This window comes from Schistocerca cancellata, chromosome 3, assembly GCF_023864275.1.
Source record: "Schistocerca cancellata isolate TAMUIC-IGC-003103 chromosome 3, iqSchCanc2.1, whole genome shotgun sequence".
Taxonomy (NCBI): Eukaryota; Metazoa; Arthropoda; class Insecta; order Orthoptera; family Acrididae; genus Schistocerca; species Schistocerca cancellata.
This window is the reverse complement of record NC_064628.1, coordinates 641,405,838-641,427,823: the sequence shown is the minus strand read 5'-3', so window position 1 is coordinate 641,427,823 and position 21,986 is coordinate 641,405,838. Positions and strand designations below refer to the sequence as shown.

The window sequence follows — 21,986 nt, the reverse complement described above, 5'->3', positions numbered from 1 at the left end:
CGGAGCGTTGAGCGTCGGACCCCTGATTGAGCCGGCCGGCCGGCGTTGACCCTCGTTGAACCCGCGCCGCTGCGAGTCGCTCCAAGGCCGCGGCCGCTGGACGCCTGGACACTCCAGCCGGTTCCAGCCTCCGCGCTCAGCCCGAGCTTTTAAGCGCGGAACGTGCGGATGAACGAGCGGCTACAACTCGCTGATGGGCACTATATTTCGCTCGTAAACTGACCAGTACACACGCAGACATCAAACAGTCTCATGTAACCGAGCTCCATTTGCGCATTATTGACGCCTCTGGAAACACGCACGCGAAACTAGCTAGCTGCTGTAAACTTGAAACCCGGGTTCTTCGCATTACTAAACGACTAACCCGGGTCACAATCTCAGTTGCAAATCTACTATCTTACGACTTCCAGTGGTGACGAAAATTTGATTTCTGTTATTTCCTACAGTTATTGACCACTTGTAAAAAATTAAAATGCCTTCACAATCTATTCATCAAGAAGTGTAATCTTATCTTATAGGTTTCAGGGAGTAATGCAAGTATTACAGTTAGAAACTGCGTCTATATCTTGAGGCAGTGTAACTCACGGCGCGCAAATTACCCAGACTATATTCATACGGTGACTGAGAACTTCCGAAAAACTTAACACACAATTTCAACTCTTTTCGAAACGTTGTTTTCTCGCTGACAGGTTCCAGAAAAGAATAATGATAAGAAAAATTTTTATCGCCTACTATATTTTCGCTGTTCACGCAGGAAAACTTCAACATCAGGACTGACGTATTAACTTAATTGTTTTTTACTACCAAATCTATTCGCAATAATTTTGCACGCAGTATCCACATATACCACTGGATGTACCTGCAAAATTATGTCACTGTACGACACTTAGTTCAGGACGGCGGCCAACGAGATATACGGGCACTGCAAGGAACTTGTAACGTCACACTAGTAGGCTTGTCCGCCAGACATCGGGAACGTTCGGCTGCGTGCAGGTCGCACGGGAAATCAATATTTAACTGGAAAGGTACCCACTAAAGACCTCAATTTTGTCGTGTGCTATCGAGGAATTGCATGCATTTAAATGCGCAGTTACGACTTATGAAACACATCTGAAACAGCTACTTCCTCCCCGCCATAGAAGACTGGTTGGCACGCGAAAAAACCTGTGGTGTCACGTGCTGTGACGTACGCTCCACGGCCTGTCTTTCTCGGGGGCCTCAGTTCAGGAGACATGACGTCATAAACATTCAGATGTTTTACACACGGGAGTTCGATTCTTTAAAGAACTGAGAGTGGAAGGTTCGGTTCACTGCTAACTAACTCAGGTGATAAAGGGAATAAATAAAAAAAATCCGGCCTCGTAAAAATTATATCAGTTCAAATCTCATGCAGGAAGTGTGCCATCCTATATTATCACCTGACGACAGCAAACATAGATGTTTGTGATCATGAAAAAAATAATTTTCCAGTGTCACATATATCCCGCAACTACTAACAGCGCTCTTCGTTATATTATCGCCGCTTCATTCCTGTCCACTCCCGGGACTAGAACTTGATTGAGAGCTGGCGAAGCCAAAGAATGTGAGAGGAAAAAAACCTGGTTGTAGTGACAGACTTGTGTAGCCCAGTCGTAAGTCTGAAACTAACGAATGTGCAAGCAAAACACTACCCGAAGTGTGTTGGACTCCGCAGAAATGTCAACCCATTCCATCTACGCACAAGTGTCATTCGTCTCGCCCGTCAAATAAGAAGTTATTTTCTTAAGAAGATTTTCTCACATTTGTTTAAGGAGATGATTTCCTGATTTCCATTTACCTCTACACACGCTACAATAACTAGCGATTACCTCTTCGTCCATGTATTTTGGCACAACAGAGCAGAGATAATGATGTCAATCGATTACTGAGACACAACGTAGTAATACCTTCACGACTGGTTGTAGTGACAGATTTGTGTAGCCCTGTCGGAAGTTTGAAACTAACACATGTGCAAGCAAAACACAGTGTGTTGGACTCCGCAGTAATGTCAACCCATTCCGTCTACGCACAAGTGTCATTTTTAGTTTCTTTCTTTTTGCTTGTATTTTCTGCTTTCTTTATTTCTCTCTCTCTCTCTCTCTCTCTTTGTGTGTGTGAGTGTGTGTGTGTGTGTGTGTGTGTGTGAGTGTGTGTGTTTTTAATTGACAGCGAAATTAACTGTTTTTAAATCTCAGAGACGCACGACCAGTTCCACATCTTAAATGTTATTGTCAGAAAACGAAACTGGTTTTGTTCAGGATCATGGTAAATATCCACGAAATATCCCTAAGACCGACGGATCGCTTACGTAGAAAGAAGAAATCCCACGACTGACACGAATATATGAGTGGATTTTCTGCATAAACGCCACATATCACTGTATTAACCCCTACTATATTTCATACGTCGTTTTTTCTTCTAGCCGGCGCTTCATACGTCGCGCTTGGAGCGCAAAAGCTGTTTATCTCGTTGCCGTATATCTGCACAATTACCGTGACCTCCGTCATAACTCCATTACTAGCTCCTGTTTGCAAGAAGGAACAGTACTCGCTCCTGTTCCACGAACTGATTAGGCCGTAATTGAAAGCCGCCTAGCCGGTCAACAGAGACGGCATAAAAAGCCAGAGATGCACCGATCGCGCCGTGCAGTGAGCAAATGCGAAGCGCGCGCCGAGATGGCAGATAAATCGGGTCGCAGCCAACTTGTTTGTCTGGCGGCGCTACTCGCCGGAGAGGGCGGCCGTATGGGATTAAGATTTACGCCCCGCTGCCCCTCCCATTCTCATTGCTCGATAAATTCCAATTTACGACGCATCTTCGTTTTGTCTTTCTGCAGAATACGGCGGTCGTCCCTAAAGAGATTGCGCAACTAATCCGCGGAGTGGCGCGCCGCGTAATCCATCGCAATTGGCAGTGTCTAAGTAGCCAGTGAGTGAGTGACCAGCCTCGGATATTCTGGAAGGATGGCGTCTTTTAGTGCAGCGCAGAAGGGCGGAGTAAAGTGCAAAACGTGCACCAATATCAATTAATGGCTTGTTCAAAAATGGTTCAAATGGCTTTGAGCACTATGAGACTTAACATCTGAGGTCATCAGTCCCCTAGACTTAGAACTACTTAAACCTAACTAACCTAAGGACATCACACACACCCATGCCCGAACCTGCTACCATAGTGATCGCGCGTTTCCAGACTGAAGCGCCTAGAACCGATCGGCCACACAGGCCGACTTACTGGCTTGTAACTATTCACTAACATAAGGCAACTGAAAAATTCTTTCAACGAAATAATCAATAGGTATTACCCGTACGAGGTGGCTTTACGTTCAACCAGAGAGATCGTTGCTGTTAGTCTGATACTTAAACGTCGCAGTTACCCTTACCATACTCAGACCACTGTGAAGTCGTCCGGGCTGCGCCACGCTTTAGGGTCCTTCCCGCTACAGTCGCATACCGAGCGCGGGAAGAATAAGTTTTAAAATGCTTCTGCGCAATCTGTAGTTAGTCCAATTTTATCTTCGCAGTCCCTTCAGGAACGGTGAGTAGGGGCTGAAGAATATTCCTAGATTTCTGAATATGGGGACTGACGCTTTCGTGGTATGGTTTATACATACAAGGCGAAGAAAAATTCGCGTAATTCCTCACATACTAGCAATACAAAAACATCTCTCAGAAAATGTCGTCCTGCGCCTATTTCTGGCAGTAAATGGACGTTAAAGATAGGCAGTCTGGCAAAACTGCAGTCACGTATACGATAGCTGTCTCTGTTAGCATTTAGCAGTAGTTCTGTGCAGTTGATAGCGTTTTGTGCTATCATGCAGGAGGTCGGGGGTTCGATTCTGAGTCGGGGCGCGTTTCTTTTTATTTGGTAAATGTACTCTGCGTGGTCTGTGGCGTCAGTTGCATTTACTGGTGAATTCAAATGGAACCATTTTTGGAGTTACAATGCACCACCTACCTCTGGGTAATCACCTAAATATCTGGAATCGTGACCATACTTTGCACAGAAGGTCCAAAAAACATCGGCGCCCGCAAAAATTCTTTGCCTCTGTAGTGCACGTGCCGGCAGAGCACAGACTCCTGAGCTGAATTTTCACATCATTCAGAGATGTACGCTGGGTATACAAAGGGTGAAGTATTTCGTCGTTTGACCGGGATTCATCCCACGACCTTTCGGTTTCCAGGAGCGCGACTGTGCTCAGTAGGGATGGATTTCCCTAACGGCTCAAGGGCCGTTCAAGTGCGATGTGAGCATGCAGAACGTAGTACCAAAAGTCGAGCTTGGAGCGCGCCCCGTCCGCTGATGAGCCAGGCAGTCGTCAGGCCCTCGAACCGTGCGATAGCGTTGTGTTTGATGAGTGGAAAAATGTATGGTCTCCGAATGGAGAAGGAATTGCGGGGTGACCGTCGTTGCTATACCACCAGCCCCGGTAGCGGAGAGATATTCACAAGAAATATTAGCATGCAGAGCAGAGTTCGGACTGAAGTCGACAACATAAGCGGAACAGAATCGTCGCCTCGCAGCACGGCCGAACGCAGCGCTGCGCGATCCGTGTCGCAAGTAAGTGCGGTCGCAGTGGCCAGCTTTCTTCTGCAGCCGACCTTCCCGCGCCGCTTAATTGCCGGTTGGACTGCAGAGCAGCCTGCGGCGCGTATTTCGGAAGACGCCGGCTGTTTTTTTGCCGCTCGCCTGAGTCACCGCCGACGGTCGCGGCGTTTGCGTGGCGCCCTGCAGCCGTCAGCCGGCCGCCGTTTTTAGCAGCGGGAAGCCGACCAGCTATCCCTTTGTGGGCGCCGCTGCCGTCTGGTCGGCCCTTTTTTCTTCTGGAGGCACCGCAACGCGCGGGCCATTGTGTCTGCGTACGTGCACGCGATCCGCGGGCGCCGCAAAAACAAGGATGCAACGCGACGCGGTCGCCTGTGGGAACAGGTAGCCGGCCAGTTACTACGCTACCCCTCCTGTGCCCCACTGGTACAGCGAGCGAGATCGTCCCTGTAATCCGTAAACACTACTCGTCTAATCCTCTCCCGCGTGAAAACACTGCCGAGTTTCATTATTCTGATCAGTGTAGCACATACAGCTGCTACAACAGCTGGAAAGATCGTACTGAAACAACAATAAAGTCGTACGGTGCTGTTGACTGCAAGACCCCGCGTAGTGAGTTCAGCTGCACACGAGGGGTAGTAGTAAAGTGATAATTATGATCTCGAAAAGATAAAGTTTGTCTGCGTGTATCACACTCTTAGTACGCGTTGAAATAGCAGCATGACGCTACAGCCAAAACAAAGTGGCACTGCCAATCTCCACTTCATTAATGGGCTGCACAAGTTGGTTTTCACTCCTCTAGCGGCCAGAAAGTTCCCTCGCAGAAAGTCTAGATTGAAAACAACACAAAAAGAACATTATCGTCGCTAACAGAGCGGTGGATTGAAAGGGTGTTCTTCCAAGCCAGGAGACGAAGGAACTGCCAACGTTTGAAGTTGTTGTATCGAAGAAGTAACGGCACATAGAGCACGAAATAAAGAAGTACTAAACAGAACAGGCCTTTAATAGAAGAGGGGATAGGTTAATGGGACGTCCTCTAGGGCATTCAAGAATAGTTAACACAGCCAAGGGCGTTCCAAACGACAGGTACGGCAGGAGAGTGCCGCCCCCAACCATTTTGGGAAAAAAATATCTTCGCAAACCAAACTCGCAGCCTCCCCCCCCCCCCCCCCACACACACACACACACACAGAGAGAGAGAGAGAGAGAGAGAGAGAGAGAGAGAGAGAGGCGTATCTGCTTTTACACAAAGACCAGAACATCCATGACCCTGACTAGTGAGGCATTTGTCATGAAACCTTAAAACTCCTTCGCCATGTGGCACGAAACTGAATTGCCGCCCCCCCCCCCCCCCTCCTCCTACAACGCAAAATCTGGGGTCACTCTCGAAATTGGCAATGAGCGGTAGACATGGAAAATACACGAAATAGACTGTAGAGGAACTTGGGAGTAATAGTTGCTTGGAGATGAAAAGATTTGCTCAGAAAAGGAAAAGGCAGAGGACAGCATGGAGCCAGCATGACTTTTCCGTGTTTCGATAAGCTTTATGTTCCTTCTTTTATAGATCCTCCATACTGAGGGTCCCATAATTCTTTATCTGGTCTAGATTCCAAAAATTGTCTCTGGTGACCCACCTTGATTATGCTTTTATGACAATAGTTTAATTATTCACGTTACCTCACCTAATAATACAAGTATCTTTATGAAGCATCTAGTGGGATGAATAAATAAATATAAACGGTGTCGATAAAGTCGGTATCATTTCAAAAAATCGTAACTTGGAAACAGAGCTATGGCATCATTGTTTCTTGTAACACGTTTGGCAGCTGTCAAAGATTTTATTTTCTGTTATGGCAGAATTACGTCGCTCGTAGAACATCAAGGCGATATTCGAGTTCTGCACACGAGCGGGTCATCATTGCAACACCAACAATTCTGAATGCTTCGTTGATTCGTGCGCGTAAGAGGGCAATGTCACTGACTGGTGTTCTGATGCTTGACGTAACGCCACAAAATGAAATCTAATGGTGTGATATCGGGAGAGAATGTGGGCCATGCAATGTGACGATGACGAGCCATCCACCCCTCAAGGAACGTGTCATTTGCAGCTATTCGCGTGATACACGACGAACTGACTGCACTGAAATGCAGCTCGCACGCTGTCAACACGTGCTTGAGACACACGAGGACGTCCAGTTCGCGGAAGATCTTTGACACTGTCTCTTTGTAATTTTTGAAAAGCCTCATTGTGTTTGTTTTTGCAGGTAGTGGGCTCCTCTACTGACATCGATAATTCCGCAATACCATTGTCACAAATTTGGATTTTACGTACCACATTGCACATAGGACCTTCTGCTGCTCTGTCGGCATTTTGATGCACTGTAGCTCAAATCTGCAACAAGGTAAATGGTTTTTTTTGGAATGATTGTGGAACTTCGTGGACACATTGTACGGTGATACAGGTTCCGCTTTCTTTCCTCCTGCCACAGTCGTCACCATTTCAGCTCGAGAAGATGGGCGAGTTTACAAACGAAGAAACATCTGACGACAGATTCAGACAGAACTGTTTCTCACTATTGTTGCTGTTACCTCGTTAAGTTTTACTTCTGCCGAGCGTCGCGCGGCTTTTGAGTGTCTAGTTTGGCAAGTGTGAGGTAATCATTTGTAGCAGTACGTACGTACGTTGCTTGAAAATAAACCAGTCCGATTGCGGAAAGGAATGAGCTGCCAGGCAGCGGAGCGCAGTTAGGTGGAGGGGAGAGGCGGCTGTGGTCCGCAGCCGCCCCTGGAGCTGTCGCGATACGTTCTTCGGCGGCGCCGCCGGGGGCAGCCGCCAAGGCTGCCTCGAGACTGGTTGGCCTTGCCCGCTGCGCTCCAGCCGGGCGTGCACGTGACCGCCCGGGTCAGCACAGAGATATAGCAGCCACCTCCTGCGCAACTACACACACACACACACACACACACACAGGAGCACCGAGAGTCTGTGGTCTTCATCACAGGAACGTGGCAGGACTCACGAAAACATAAGTGCGCCGAAAAAGGCTAGATTCACGTTAGTGATGTCTATCTAAGAAGGCGGACGATTGGGCGATAGCCAGTCCCGAGGAACAGTGTACCACGTGACGCTCTGGCCAATATCATCCTTCTGACGCGTATGTCTGCAGCGTTAGCTTCAGACTGCGCGTACAGCATTTAGCGTCGATTTTCATGTTAGACCAGGTATGGCGAGGGTACATGCAGTGGGCAGATAAAAATATAGAAACACCGCGAGAAATGCTTGCGTGAACATAAATGCGGCAGCTAGCCAAGCCTGCAGGTGACGCTGCTGTATTGACCACGAACGGCACCTGAGCAGTGCCCTCAGTACGTTGTAGCTGTCAGTCGGGGTTAGAACAGATTCTCGGAAAAACAAATACAATGAAGACCCAAAGAAACTGGTACACCTGCCTAATATCGTGTAGGGCCCCCGCGAGCACCAGAAGTGCCGCAACACGACGCGGCATGGACTCGACTAATGTCTGAAGTAGTGCTGGAGGGAATTAACACCATGGATCCTGCATGCTGTCCATAAAATATAAGAGTACGGGGGGGGGGGGGGGGGGAGAGATCTCTTATCTCTTCTGAACAGCACGGTGCAAGGCATCCAAGATATGCTCAATAATACTCATGTCTGGGGAGTTTGGTGGCCGCCTCCAGCTTGAACAGTCCCCTGCTGACATGCAGGATCCATGAGGCTGTCTCCATACCTGAACACATCCATCCGCTCGATACAATTTGAGACGAGGCTGGTCCGACCAGGCAACATGTTTCCATTCATTAACAGTCCAGTGTCGGTGTTGACGGGCCCAAACCTTTGGCTCCGAAAGCCCATATCGATGATGTTTTGTTGAATGGTTCGCACGTTGACACTTGTTGAAGGCCCAGCACTGAAATCTGCAGCAGTTTGCGGATGGGTTGCACCTCTGTCACGTTGAACGATTCTCTTCAGTCGTCGTTGGTGCCGTTCTTGCAGAACCTTTTTCCGGCCGCAGCGATGTAAAAGATTTGATGTTTTTACTGGATTCCTGATATTCACGCTACACTCGTGAAATGGTCGTACGGGAAAATTCCCACTTCATCGCTACTTCGGAGATGCCGTGTCCCTTAAATAATCTGCCATTGCAGCAGCAGTAACCGACCTAACAAGTGCGCTAGACACTTGTCTTATATAGGCGTTGTCGACCGCAGCGCCGTATTCTGCCTGTTTGCAAATCTCTTTATTTGAATACGCATGCCTATACCAGTTTATTTGACGCTTCAGTGTTATACACGATGAATAATGCCGCCCTCAAATGACGTGTGATTGTGACTGCATTAGGTCGGAGATAAGTGAAGTAGAAATTGGGCAAATTGTTGGTGCTCGCATGGTGAGTGCTTCTGTAACCAAGGCAGCAGAAGTGTTTGGTGCTTCAAGAGGCATCGTATCGAAGATTTATACCGCATACAGGAAATGCAGGAAAACGTCAACCGCTAAGTCACAACCCGGATGAAGGTGTTTGTTGAGTGACGGCGACGGTCGGTCATTGAAGAGGATTGTGACGAAAAATAAGAGGACGACAGCTGCAAAAGTGACTGCAGAACAAAATGTCACACTTCCGAACCGTGTCGACATCACAACACGAAGGGAACTCCGTAAGCTCGACGGTTATTTTGCAAGGAGACTGAAATAAGATTCCTTTGGAAATCATATAGTACCTACTTTTATCCATTCAGACGACTGGAAGCTAATTTGAATGCCATCGGGTTTGTTACATCCTCTGAGGAATGGTAATATGTTTTATTTTTGGTGTTTCCATATTTTCTCCGCCCTCTGTAGGTTGCAGTGAGCAACGAACTCGAATGCGTTTCATCCTTGCTTGACCGTCTTCGATCTGCCTCGGGCATGGATGTGTGTGATGTCCTTAGGTTAGTTAGGTTTAAGTAGTTCTAAGTTCTAGGGGACTGATGACCTCAGCAGTTAAGTCCTATAGTGCTCAGAGCCATTTGAACCATTTAGTGCTCAGAGCCATTTGAACCATTTGAGCGATAGGCGACCGCCCACATTTTCGAAAAGCTTCTACAGTGAGGTTGGTTAAACTGAGATCTGGCAGATGCGATTTGACTCCATCGCGTTCTGCTCCTGAGTTATGTGGCTTATGCGCGTCATGCGATACGTCATTGTGCATGTACGTCAGGCTTTCCTTTCTTTCTTTTTCTGTTCGATCCTCCAAAACTTTACGAGGTGGCACCCATGACATTTATTTTTCAGTGTGGTTGACATCCCCAAATATACCGTATCTTGAACACTGCTTGAAACGGGAGGGAAAATAAGTTCGCTCCTGCGAATATTGTGAACGCAACGGATGGGTTTTGATATGAGCACTTCCTGTAGAAGCCACAGAGTGGCTCCTAACGTTCAGTCACACGGCCTCCAGAGACCGCTGCTCACTAGTAAATTGTAGTATAACAGGCATTCGGTTTGCTCTCAATTCGAATTGCTGACAACTGTTGCTTTCGCGAGTCCGTGTACAGTATTTCGGACGTCGCTGGAGAAATGCACGCGAGCGCTGAGACCCAAAGGAGAAACAAAAAGGGGAATCACACAGAGGAACGGCATTCCTAGCCGGGCTGCTTAATATGCAAGAATGCAGCTTTGGCCGCTATGCTCGGCGGCAGGCGCCGGCGTGCCTATCACAGCAGCCTCTAACGTCCCGTTCATAACCAAAGGCGACATCCGCGATGACCCGTCTGAATGGAACTCTCAGATGGCTTACTTGAGTGACTCCCACATCGCTGCTTCACATGCTTAAATACAACTCTGAATCGATGGTTTAGAGGACAAATGTTAAATTACAAACACAAACGTTACCAACTCGATTCCCATTTAGCCTCAGCATTCACTTGTCACAATTCCGGTTAGTTTATGCTCTGATAATGCTTTATATGTACGAAAAAAGTAATTTTGACACTCTTTATATGAATCTATCTTTGTATTCTTCATAAACTACTCGCAGGTTATGTCTTGCTTTGATACAGTTTGTTCACTCTTACCATCACCAGTACATGGTTAGGCAAATATACACACATCAAAATAAGTTTTGCATCACCCTAGTTCCCAGAACTCCTGAAGGTAGACGTTGACTGTGGATATTGTATCACAGACACAGTCCCTTTGACTGTTCAGAGATGTCACGAAACCCGCCCAAAGATGTAAACAACCATGCACGAGCAGCGCCTATTAGACGGAGGGGGTCAGACAGCCGATCAGTTCCAGTCATACACCAGGAAGGAGGTACACGGCTCGTGTTGCCTGTAGTTCAACCATGCCTAGACGGTCAATACCGGTTCGATCGCGTCCGTATTGTCACTTTGTGCCAGGGAGGGCTCTCGGCAATCCGAAAACTTGTTTCTATTCGAATTTTCAACGTATCCTACGTTGTTTGCTTTTTACAGATAGACTATTGTACATCGTTTTGAAGCAGTGTTGCATGCGAATACACAACTTAGATATCAAGTGTCTATAAGACAAACGCTCGCTTCATTAACTGATAAACTCTTGCGTAAGAGAGGATAACAATTTCCCTTTGAACACCTCACGACCGAGATACGCTAGTAAGAAGTAGCTCTTAAAGCGATACAAACCCAGGCGGTGAATTTCGCCTTTATTTAAGGAAACAAAAGAAAAAAGGAAATACGATGAAAATAGCTACCACGTTTTGAAGATGACGCCCACATTATGGAATAACCATCTACCAAAAGTTGTGATGCTCATTCCCGACAAACAAACGGGTAAGAACTAAATCAGTCCGAGAAAACTCAGATAACTGGAAAACTACATGAACGCTCTTCATTGCCAAACTCCATCTGGACAACTGTAAAGTGTGCTGGTGAAAAAGAATAGTGTACAGGTATCGCTCATTTGCTTGTTGGAACACCTGAGAAGTCCGCCACTCGCTACAGAGTATTTCCAGTAGACCTTTGTCAGTTTGCGAGCGTGAATTGTCTGGCTGACCACCCAATTACGCCACATTCGGACCGCGTCAAAGACGTGTTCGACACTGGGGGCTCAGATGCGTCTCGTTTGGCGCTTCGGACATTTGTCTTAATCAGCGAAGTTGTTTTCTTCCCACTTAAGGACTTTGTAAATCAATTTTGGCTTCCGCGGCGCCTGTCACTTAACAAAGCGTCTATTCTTAGCCGCTTGCGTCGCTTGCCCTCAGTCACTAGAGGATAAAGCGGCTCATCTACACGGGACAATACATGTGCACTGAGTCGACGAGCGAGTATCGTCTACCTCACTGATCTATCAAAGGTTAGGAGATCTTATTCATAAAATTTGTTGTCGACGTTTGAGTTCGTCATTTTTTTTTTTTTTTTTTGTGGGATATATTCAATGAACGACGGTGCAGATTTCCATTAATTGTTTCTATATTCTTACACGTTATTCAATCACTCATGACAAGCAGCGCACTTGTATGTTACAGTATCAGTTAGTGATGATAATTTCTTCTGGTCAGGCTGGGAATGCTTCGTTTACTACGCTTCTACAGTTACTCTCGAGCGAACAACACTCTGATTTAGGAAACATATTGTCGGTGACGGAGTGAAACACAAATATTTGAGGAGTGATTTGACTTCAATACCCATCAAAATAAATAATCACAAAATGAGGTATAACATTTGTTAAATTTCGAAGCTAATGGGTTACAGAGAGCGCAGATTAACTTCGCAAATAAGGACCAGTGCACAGAATCGATGAATAAGAAGCTTCGGATAAATCACAGACCTCAGTTAGGTTTTTGACGCCTATGGATTCTCCTTCAGTTGCAATGTCAAAGAGGCACTTATCCAGTCTACAAATGAGCAAAGTTAATTAAGCGTAACCGTTGAAACGCCACAGATGACGTGTCAGTGTAAATTCTCTTAGAGCATACCAACTTTATGACTTCGTAGATACCATATATTTCCAACACTTTTACATGGCAACTGAGGATGGAACCTTATTTTCGAAATATGTTTTGTACACGAAATAATAAAGTAGTTGTTGCTAAAAGCTGTGTTTTACTTTCATTTTCATTGGTGGACAGTAGGCGTACGAGCAATCTAGCCACCGAACGAGGAAACTTGGGAAGTGATTCAGATATAAACTACGTAATAGATATAACAGTACTGTAACGGCGCTTTCTTTTTTCCCGCTCCTCTTTCTCTCTATCTTACACGGGTGTTGGTTTATTTTGATGAAGCTTGTGTAAAGAATCTCATACGTAATAAAAGTAACTTAAAACACAAGCTAAGAATACGTGTGCTTAACAACTTCTTCTTGTTTGAACTACTTCTATTCCATAAAAGAATTTCTAAATATGGAATAATATGGTATACGTGTGTCTGTTTTAGAGAGAGAGAGAGAGAGATGGTAGAATAAATCACTGTAAATAAATATTCATAGCGATAGATCACAATTATGATCCAACGTACATGCAAACAACTAATTGACTACGGAAGTTAAGCACAGAAAATCAAAAGCAAAACTTACACCTGCGCATTTAGTTCACGAAGTGTTCCTCTTGTACAATCTTTCACATCTCGTAACTCTGTAGTAACCAAGACGTTCGTATGCTGTCTGTGCAGGGGAAAGTACGCTGCTGTGCGCATGTGCCGCCACCGGACGACGGGCGTGCGGTACGCAGCCAAGTTCCTGCGCAAGAGGCGGCGATCCGAGGACCTGCGGCCGGAGATCCTGCACGAGGTCGCCATTCTGGACGCGTGCGCCGACTCGCCTCGTATCGTCCAGCTGCACAAAGTCTTCGAGAGCGAGAGCGATATGGTGCTGTTGCTAGAACTGTAAGTAGCTTTTCTCTTCTTTTCCTAATACCAGTTCGATACAATATTTGTTATCGATACGAAAATCAGAAATTATATCGATACCTCAATAATTTCGATAAAAGTATCGATACCGACAATATCAGAAGGTTTTGCGTACTCATATGTTTCTAAAATCTAAACTTTTCCCAGATACTAAAGGACTCATTTAGAACACATTCATATGAAACTAACGCTTTCTTTTCATACGACAACATTACACAAACAAATAAAGCATGAGGAGTAAATGACAAATATTCCAACTGCAAACAAAGTATAGGCGTTGACCAATTTTATTCTACCCGCATGTGCCATTATTACAGTGCGTCGTTACCCAACGTGTAAGACAAAAGCACTCATTTAGAACACTCGTTTCGAATGGAGGGTAAAACTTATTTTATACTTGCATGAACGTAATCGAGTATAAAATCAATACGTAAACCAATTTTCCATTGTAGTGGGTGCAAACTGTTATTGTGTAGTTAAGTCACATATTAGGGGGTGGGGATGTCGCCTGCAAGGCTCACTCGACACACGGGCAATTTACCAATCAGTATTAACTACGGACGCTACTGCGCTGAAGTTCTGTCATGATAAATGAAGTACTATATGTAGCAGCAGTGGCAATTGATCTCTATGTCTCCGCAAATACTACCAAAAAATAAATAACGAACTAGTCCTTGATACCTTTTTTTTATTCGTTATCCTTGTAGTTTGACCGCAAGTATTTACACAGTGGTTTTTTAAATCTCGATGTATCAGTAACCGTTGTTAACAGCAGCACAACTGATTCCCATAACTCTTGTAGAAAGTGTGAGGGACAGTTAGATTATATGAAATAACTATTGACTTCAGTATAGCTACAGAACAAGTTTGCTCTAAACATTTGAATTAAAATATCCATTTAATATTACGAAACGTCATTCTGTTTAGGAGTTAATTCTGTTTAGGAGTTAAAAATTTTTGCGACTGATATGGTGCGAAAGCACCAGACTTGGTTATCGGTAACCGCCTCAGATTTTTCTGTGGCGGAAAGAGCTAGAATGAGCGCCACTCATTCAAATGGGATCGAATGAGAAGCTGCTTGAATAAATAAGCTCCAAAACTTACTAGAGACATCAAATAGAAAGGGCTGCACCAGACCGGAAATCACAAGAACTCATTATAACAGAAATGTTGCTACTCCTGTTCTTATACTCACAAAATAAATAACTGTTAGGTATTTGCTGTCTTGCAATAGCTCAAAATTATATTAAGATGTCATAGTAGTGGATGGGGCTACGTTTTATTGTGACGAATACATTTACAGCAACATACACGATTCCTGTACAATACCTCCAATCGTCCAAACCACAGTCCAGAACTGCTCAGTGAATTGCGTACTATCACAGTATGTCAAACTATAGCTGTGGGTAGTGTATACTTCAAGTAACTAACAGATGTTGATGAACATATTTCGAAAGCAACCACAAAATATTTATTTGCATCAAACTGAATAAGCAATTGCTAACGAAAAGGTCACATAAATTGCGTTAACACTTTGGAATTACTTGGCCACTACTTTCTTTAGTGTTTGGCACCAGTTCTTAATGAAAATACGTAGTAAGTTATTTAGTTTACAAGCTGCACTTCCAACATATGTACATATGTTACTCTTTCGGTCTACATTGTTACTTTGCATGTTAATAGTGTACACTGTACTATACCTACATTCCAGCCCTCATTTTTATCTCATTCTTCTATAATGTCTTTATGTATCATGTAGGATTTTAGTGTGTATCCCTTTTTCAAACACATAGACATTTCCCATTCAACACAAAAGATGCATATTGTGCTGTTATAACCCTGTGATATATGTCACTAATGGGGACTGTGTTGAAGGATATCACTAAAACTTTTCAGCACTCAGGAGTGGAGCATGTCTCCATCTTCAGTATCATTGCCCAAGGATAACAAGCAAATTACTGCAGAGTTATAGTAATACCATGTTATACAACACTTGGAAGCTTCAGTAGCAATGAAACATTTGCTTGAAGGAACCATTAGAGCAGTTTGTAAATCATATGTATTGAAATTTCTGAATATAGTAACCAGTTTAGAGCCAAGCAATAAATGCATTACTCTGTCCCCAAAGGTTATAATATGGGAGGCCACCTCACTCGCCACTATGTGCAACTGGAAAGTGAAGGAACAAAATGAAATTTACTTCCTCTCGCTTGCTTCTCTTCTTTACTTAATGCTTGGAGTTGCTAACATATGTGGACTAAATTTTCTACAGCGATTCCTAAAACTATATCATATTGCCAGACTAATGCTGAATAGTCAGTTTTTATTTCTATATTTTACACACATTACTCATTATTCTTAGTTTATGATAAAATAGCAAATTTTTGAATTTAAAACACAATTGTAAAATGATGAAAATGAATAAATAGCAGTGCAGCAAGACTGGTATATAATTCAATGAAAAATATTTCCAGTGCTCCTGGAGGTGAACTTCAAATGCTTCTAGACAGAGACGAAGTGCCCGAGGAGCGGCAGGTGCGTCGATTGATGCGGCAGATACTGGATGGCCTAGCATACTTACACTCCATAAATGTGGCACATCTTGACATCAAGGTAGGCATACTAGTGCTGCTATAAGCCACTTGCATGATCATCCAACATCCAAAATACTATGTGGTGGTCACATATGGTGAAATGTAATTCCTATTATTTTTGTTAAATGCAGTGCAGATTTACATAGGTGTAAGTAAACTTAACAGTTGCTGCTAAAACTATTGCAATCCACAAAAGAAAAATTATAGATATACATTTAATTATGCAATATTGCTCATCAACCAAGGCTATTAACTCAAAGTTGTAATTCATTTCATTCCTGTCTGCAACTTCAGTATGTATTTGTATTGGGTAACTCACTGCTAAGATAAAATTGTTTACTACTGGCATTTCTGCTACTTATTACACAAGAGTTACACTGTTATTCAAGATATTGCTGAAAATTACTAGAATGCTGTATACTATTTTGACCCTACTGTATAATTACAAGAATGTGTTCAGTGCATCAAAACACTGTTGTCTATATAATACTGAATCTTTGATTCATAGCAGCTGTTTTCAAAGCTTAGTTAGGGTACTATCATTAGTTATAGAAATTATGGATTATAAAATATTTTATATCAAAGTTATGAACACAAATTCTGAAATGTGTTTAGTTTGCATAATATTCATTAAGTCAGTCTCTAAAACGCAATTTTAGTTTATGAATTAAAAGAACTGTAGCTTTCCCAAACTAGTTATTCTTAAATTCACTGTTTTCACTGTTTCAGCCTCAAAACCTAGTTCTGACAGATGAGTTCCCACACTGTGAAGTAAAGTTGTGCGACCTTGGCATCTCTCGGTATATCAGTCAAGGAGCTGACATTCGTGATATGCTGGGAACACCTGATTATGTTGGTAAGCTATCTTTTACAGTTTATAAGCTGTGTAATATGATTTTCTACTGCTGATTTTGTAGAAGTGATGCTGTCTCATTATGATTCACTATAGATCTCAGGCATTTCTAACATCTTTACAAGACTAAATGCCTCTGTCATTAATTATCAGTTTCTCTATAAGACTTAGTATTTCAGTAATTCAGCAACAAGTATTTTTACAAGCAGTGCTGCAACTTTGTGTCTAGATGATATTGTTGTGTTCTGTTTCTATGAAGTTAGTAATGAAAGTTGCTTGTTTGTATTGCAGCTCCAGAGGTCCTCAATTTTGAGCCTATCAGTCTCGCAACAGATATGTGGTAAGTAATTGATATAAAACTACATTTTCCAATTTATGAAAATGTAACATGAGTTTTTGTAGTATGTTAGGTATTAAACATACTGTACAGTGACACAACACTATGCTCTAGCAGTTTAAAACACCTATTCTTAAGACCCTCCTGCTTCTTGTTGTGTAATACAGGATCAGAAATTTAAGCATGGCGGTTTAAAATTGAGTCAGAAATCAAACTGTGATAGAATAAACATTTGTATTAGAAACATACAGGATATCAGAAAAAAAACTGACAAACTTTAGGGACAGATTCCTTATACAGGAGTAAGTAAAAAAGCCTGGTAAATATGGGATCTAAAATGCATACCAGAAGAGGTATGAGCAATGTTTATTTTTTATAATAAATAGAGCTTTTCTAATGAAGAAGTAAGCAAAACAAGAAAAACAGTCTAGTAAACATCGAGTTTAATATGCACACTCTTTAGCTGTTCGCACTTGCTTGTCTTCGCTCGTGTGAAACAAGTCCCTTCTACTGAACAAGAGCTCATAGCTCTGAAGGTATGCATTTTAGAGCCCATGTTTACTGCACTTTTTTCTTGTTTTGGTCCATATACCTTCTCCTAAAACATCAAAAGCAGTGAGCTTGTAGTAGAAGAGATGTGATGTGTTTCATAGTATTGAAGATCAAGTACTCATATTTCTTAATGCATGCACTTCAGAGCCCTTGTTTACTAGACTTTTTTTCTTGTTTTAGGGTAGGGAATGTGCCCCTAAAGTTTATCGGAGTTTTTTTGGCACATCCTGTATAACAGCATTGAGAGGCATTTTTATCTGAAACTATAAGTTCATTCAGCTTTGTCATTTGCAAGTAGATTCTTGTTACCTTTAGTGGTATAGCTTGTAAATGAAAGATTTTGATGAGACAAACAGTAAAATTGTATAGACTGTATTTCAACCATATGTTATCAGTGATGTTAGAAGCAATGCAAATTGTTTTTACAGGTCTGTTGGCGTCCTGCTTTATGTGCTACTCACAGGGTGCTCTCCATTTGGTGGGGATACAAAACAAGAGACATTCTGCAACATATCTAAATGCATCCTCGATTTCCCCGAAGACTTGTTCGAGGATATATCTGAGGATGCTAAAGATCTCATGTGCAAACTCATAGTGAAAGACCCTAGGTAGGTACAACTTCATTGTGTTACAGTAGAACTCTACAGTTCAAACATGTAAGATAAAAACATTATGATACCATCTTGTAACAGGTAGTCGGTATCCAGATTTACACTGTAACTGAAATAATAATGAATAAAAAACCTGTTTCTTTTTTAGTTGTAAAACAGGCACTGTCTTGCCATTTTTATAAATTTTCCCTCACCTCATGAGGAATGTTTTGATTAAAATTTTATTTAAATTCATTTATCTTGTCATTTAGTGTACAAATGTCAGTTATTGCTACTTCCTTTTACAATAGAATTTACCCTTTTCAAGCAGTCTTTATTTTTGGATAATATTAAATGAAGAGGCCAGAAAACTAGCAGCCATATACATTAAAGAATACTTCAGATGATGACAAAGACTCAGCAGTTCTTATTTAGCCTTCACCAATCTACACAGTAATCTACTATATAAACATTTCAGTTCACTGACTCCCATATAAAGTGCACAACATATATTTCTCTCTCTCTTGGTTTGAGAAAATGCACTTTTTTGCAGAAATAAGTAGTGTGTATGTCAGCAACCATTTTCTACATCAGTAAAATGCTGGTATTATTTGCATACTCTAAATATGGCAACTGCATAAAAAAATGAGACATACTTGTAAATTATCTAACAGTACCCATTTTTTTCATTCTGCAGCCAACGACTGACTGCGGAGCAGAGCCTAAAGCACCAGTGGTTCATGGTAGAAGACGATCTGCCAACACCTGTTACCAACACTGCATTGTCCAATCTTTATGATGCTGAACTACTAATGGCACGTGTTGGTGAAAAGATACAAGCTCAAAGAGCTGCACTTGCACAACGGGTTGCTAATATCCGCGCTGAAGTGGAAAGTGAAGAACCCGCAGAGGAGAGGAGGCCACCCCTCCTGGCAAGGAGAAAATCGCTTCTTCGTAACAAAACAGATGAAGACAAGAAAGGTGAGAAAGAAGAAACTAAGAGGACAGTGGCATCCGTTCCCGAGAGGGCTGGAGTCACTTCGACAGAAACAAATGAAGACAATCATTCCACTACTGGTATGAAATCCTTCCGAAGGCAAAATTTTGTTAAAAATATGGGTAGTTTGGCCGAGAAATTTGCATCAATTAATATGATGGACAATGAAGCTACTTCTCCCAGCAACTACAAGAACAACAATTTTATTAGTTGCACAACCAAAAGTGATAAGTCAACTGATGAAAATAAGACACCTGTCAGTTCTTCATCAGGCAAGTCTTTCAGCAGGACAATCACTACAAATGCTGTTACATTTTCAACATGTGCTACAAATGTTGTGACATCTGTAAGAACAGTACCATCAGCAGTGCTAGGCAGTGTGCCTGCAATCACAGTTAGCAATAGCAGTGTTGGGTCTGTGAAGAACACCAAGCCACTGAATGTAACAAGCACTTTCCTCACTACTGGTACTACTACCACACTGACAACAACTGTAGGAAAAATTGTAACATCCATGTCTGTATCAACTCTGAAGCCAGGAGAAGCTCGATCAGTAAGCAAAGCTACTGCTATGCAGACTATGCCAGTGGGGTCGCTGAGCAGTTACCGCCTGTCCCTCGGCAGCCAGGCAGTAGGCAGTACTATCATGCCTTCACAGGTAAAGAAGAATAATGGAAGGCTACCATGTTTTGAAAAAGCCCCACAAGATGTCATACGCAGAAGGGAACGGGACAAGAAGGATCTTTTCAGTTTTCGGAAGTGCATTATAATTGATGACTCTGAGGATGATGTTGGAACAACAGTTTCTCCTCCTCTTTCCATTGCTTCTGACACTAGTTCTGGATTTTGTGATCAGTTGACAAGTGATTCCGGTAGTGATTCAGTCAGTGAAATGTCTATAGATTCTTCAAGTGATAGGTCAAGTATAATTTCACTTGACGAACCTGTGGATTATAGTTACAGCAAACAAGGAAATCGTCATTTTGTTCAGCATTCTCACAGGACATTTACTTCAAACACCAGTGGAGGTGTTGCAAATGCTTTAAGGAAATCTGACGTGACAGCAAGATATCCTGCAAGCAGATTCACTTCATTTTCCCGACTATCTTCAGTTCCAGGTGAAAGTCTTCTCAAAGCTTCAACAAATGCAATTTCCACTGACAACATTTTTGCTTTGGCAAAGAAGCAGGCAGCAAAATCTTGTCACACTACGTACATAAGTAAAATGGAATCTGCAAATTTAAAACCTATAGCCCCTGCACAGAGCAAAGAATATGGCCTGAACATTGTGCATGAGCGAAAAGGTGACATTGTTGTTCTTCGTGAAGTAAAATGTGGAAAGTACAGTAGGTTTAGTGAAGTGAAATGTGAATCTGTACAGGCACGAATCAAAAAGTTTCAGTCTTGAAAGTACAGAAATAGTCATTCACTCAAATTCTTGTTTGAGAACTGTCCTGAGGCAACAAACAAGTGTAGTATGTGTGTGTAATAATTTGTACTATACAGATGCTAGTCAAACAAAGGACCAAATTTTGTATTAATTTTGTAAATAGTATCCCAGATACATACAACTTATTGTACATTGTAGGTTTGTGGAAATGCCTTTCACAAATGACTGATCATAATGGAAACGTGGACCAATTATGTACTATATGAATAATTTGTGATAATTGAGTGCAAGCAAAAGTTGATCTGCATGACTATAATAATTAGTTCTGCAGTTTTCTAACTTGTGAAGTCTCCACCTAGTGCCATGTTTTGGCAGGTCAGCGATTGTCAATATTTTAAATATTGTAAATATGCAAGTTCCTAGAATATGCCTGTTGAAAAATATTTCACTGCCCTTGAAGGTGCTTTGTTGTTGTGAACAAAGTTTATGTCATGTCAAAAAAAGAAAATCAGAGTGTGCACTGAAAAATTGTATGTAAGTGTTGTACTGATATATTGTAATTATCTCTGAACTCCATACTGTGTTTACATCAATGTAAAAATATTTGAATTTATAACACTGAAGAATATTTATTTATGTTATTATAAGTATACATTTTATTAAATATTGCAGTGTACTCTGAAATAAAGAAATGAATATTTTATGCTAAATATTGTGATATTTTGCACAGAATTCATGAAATGCAAACCCTACATATAGCCTTTGCATGTTATTTCCTTAAACACAAGAGTCACAGTGAAAAGCAAGATAAGATGAAAGTGTAGAATGTTCTTACAGCAAATATTATTCACCAGTAAATGATATTTAATCTCCAAATTACATCTCTTCCCTTAATCACCTCTGTAAGAGGTCAGACACCAAAAAATTTTGATCGATGATATTGTCAGTAGCTAGAATGCTAGAATTAATAAAGAAAAAACTTCAGGAATATTAAATGTGTCAAGCACAGAAAAAATGTTGCGCTCTTGTGCACTGTCAATAACTGTTGGACTGCTGCAGACATGCTTCATACTTATCATGTTGGCCACTGCATCATTACTGGTATCCTGGCTATCCACTTGCTAAGTGCCTTGCATTCAGGCTGCTACTTGGGACTGAGTTACCCATGCACCCTGCATTATTTTCTGCATTGCATCATAGTTATTCCATCTGTTAGCCTGAGTTTGGTCA

At 42.4% G+C, this 21,986-nt stretch overlaps 1 protein-coding gene across 1 annotated transcript in view; it reads left to right on the top strand.

Moving 5' to 3' along the window:
- LOC126175592 (death-associated protein kinase related-like) overlaps positions 1-21,438 on the top strand; it is a 225,763-nt gene extending 204,325 nt beyond the window's left edge. The window contains exons 2-7 of the mRNA XM_049922455.1: positions 13,207-13,419; positions 15,918-16,056; positions 16,767-16,893; positions 17,182-17,230; positions 18,208-18,387; positions 19,067-21,438. Coding sequence (XP_049778412.1) covers positions 13,207-13,419; positions 15,918-16,056; positions 16,767-16,893; positions 17,182-17,230; positions 18,208-18,387; positions 19,067-20,774 — 2,416 coding nt within the window. The 3' untranslated portion in view covers positions 20,775-21,438. The remainder of the gene's footprint in view (positions 1-13,206; positions 13,420-15,917; positions 16,057-16,766; positions 16,894-17,181; positions 17,231-18,207; positions 18,388-19,066) is intronic.
- Positions 21,439-21,986: the final 548 nt, after the last annotated feature.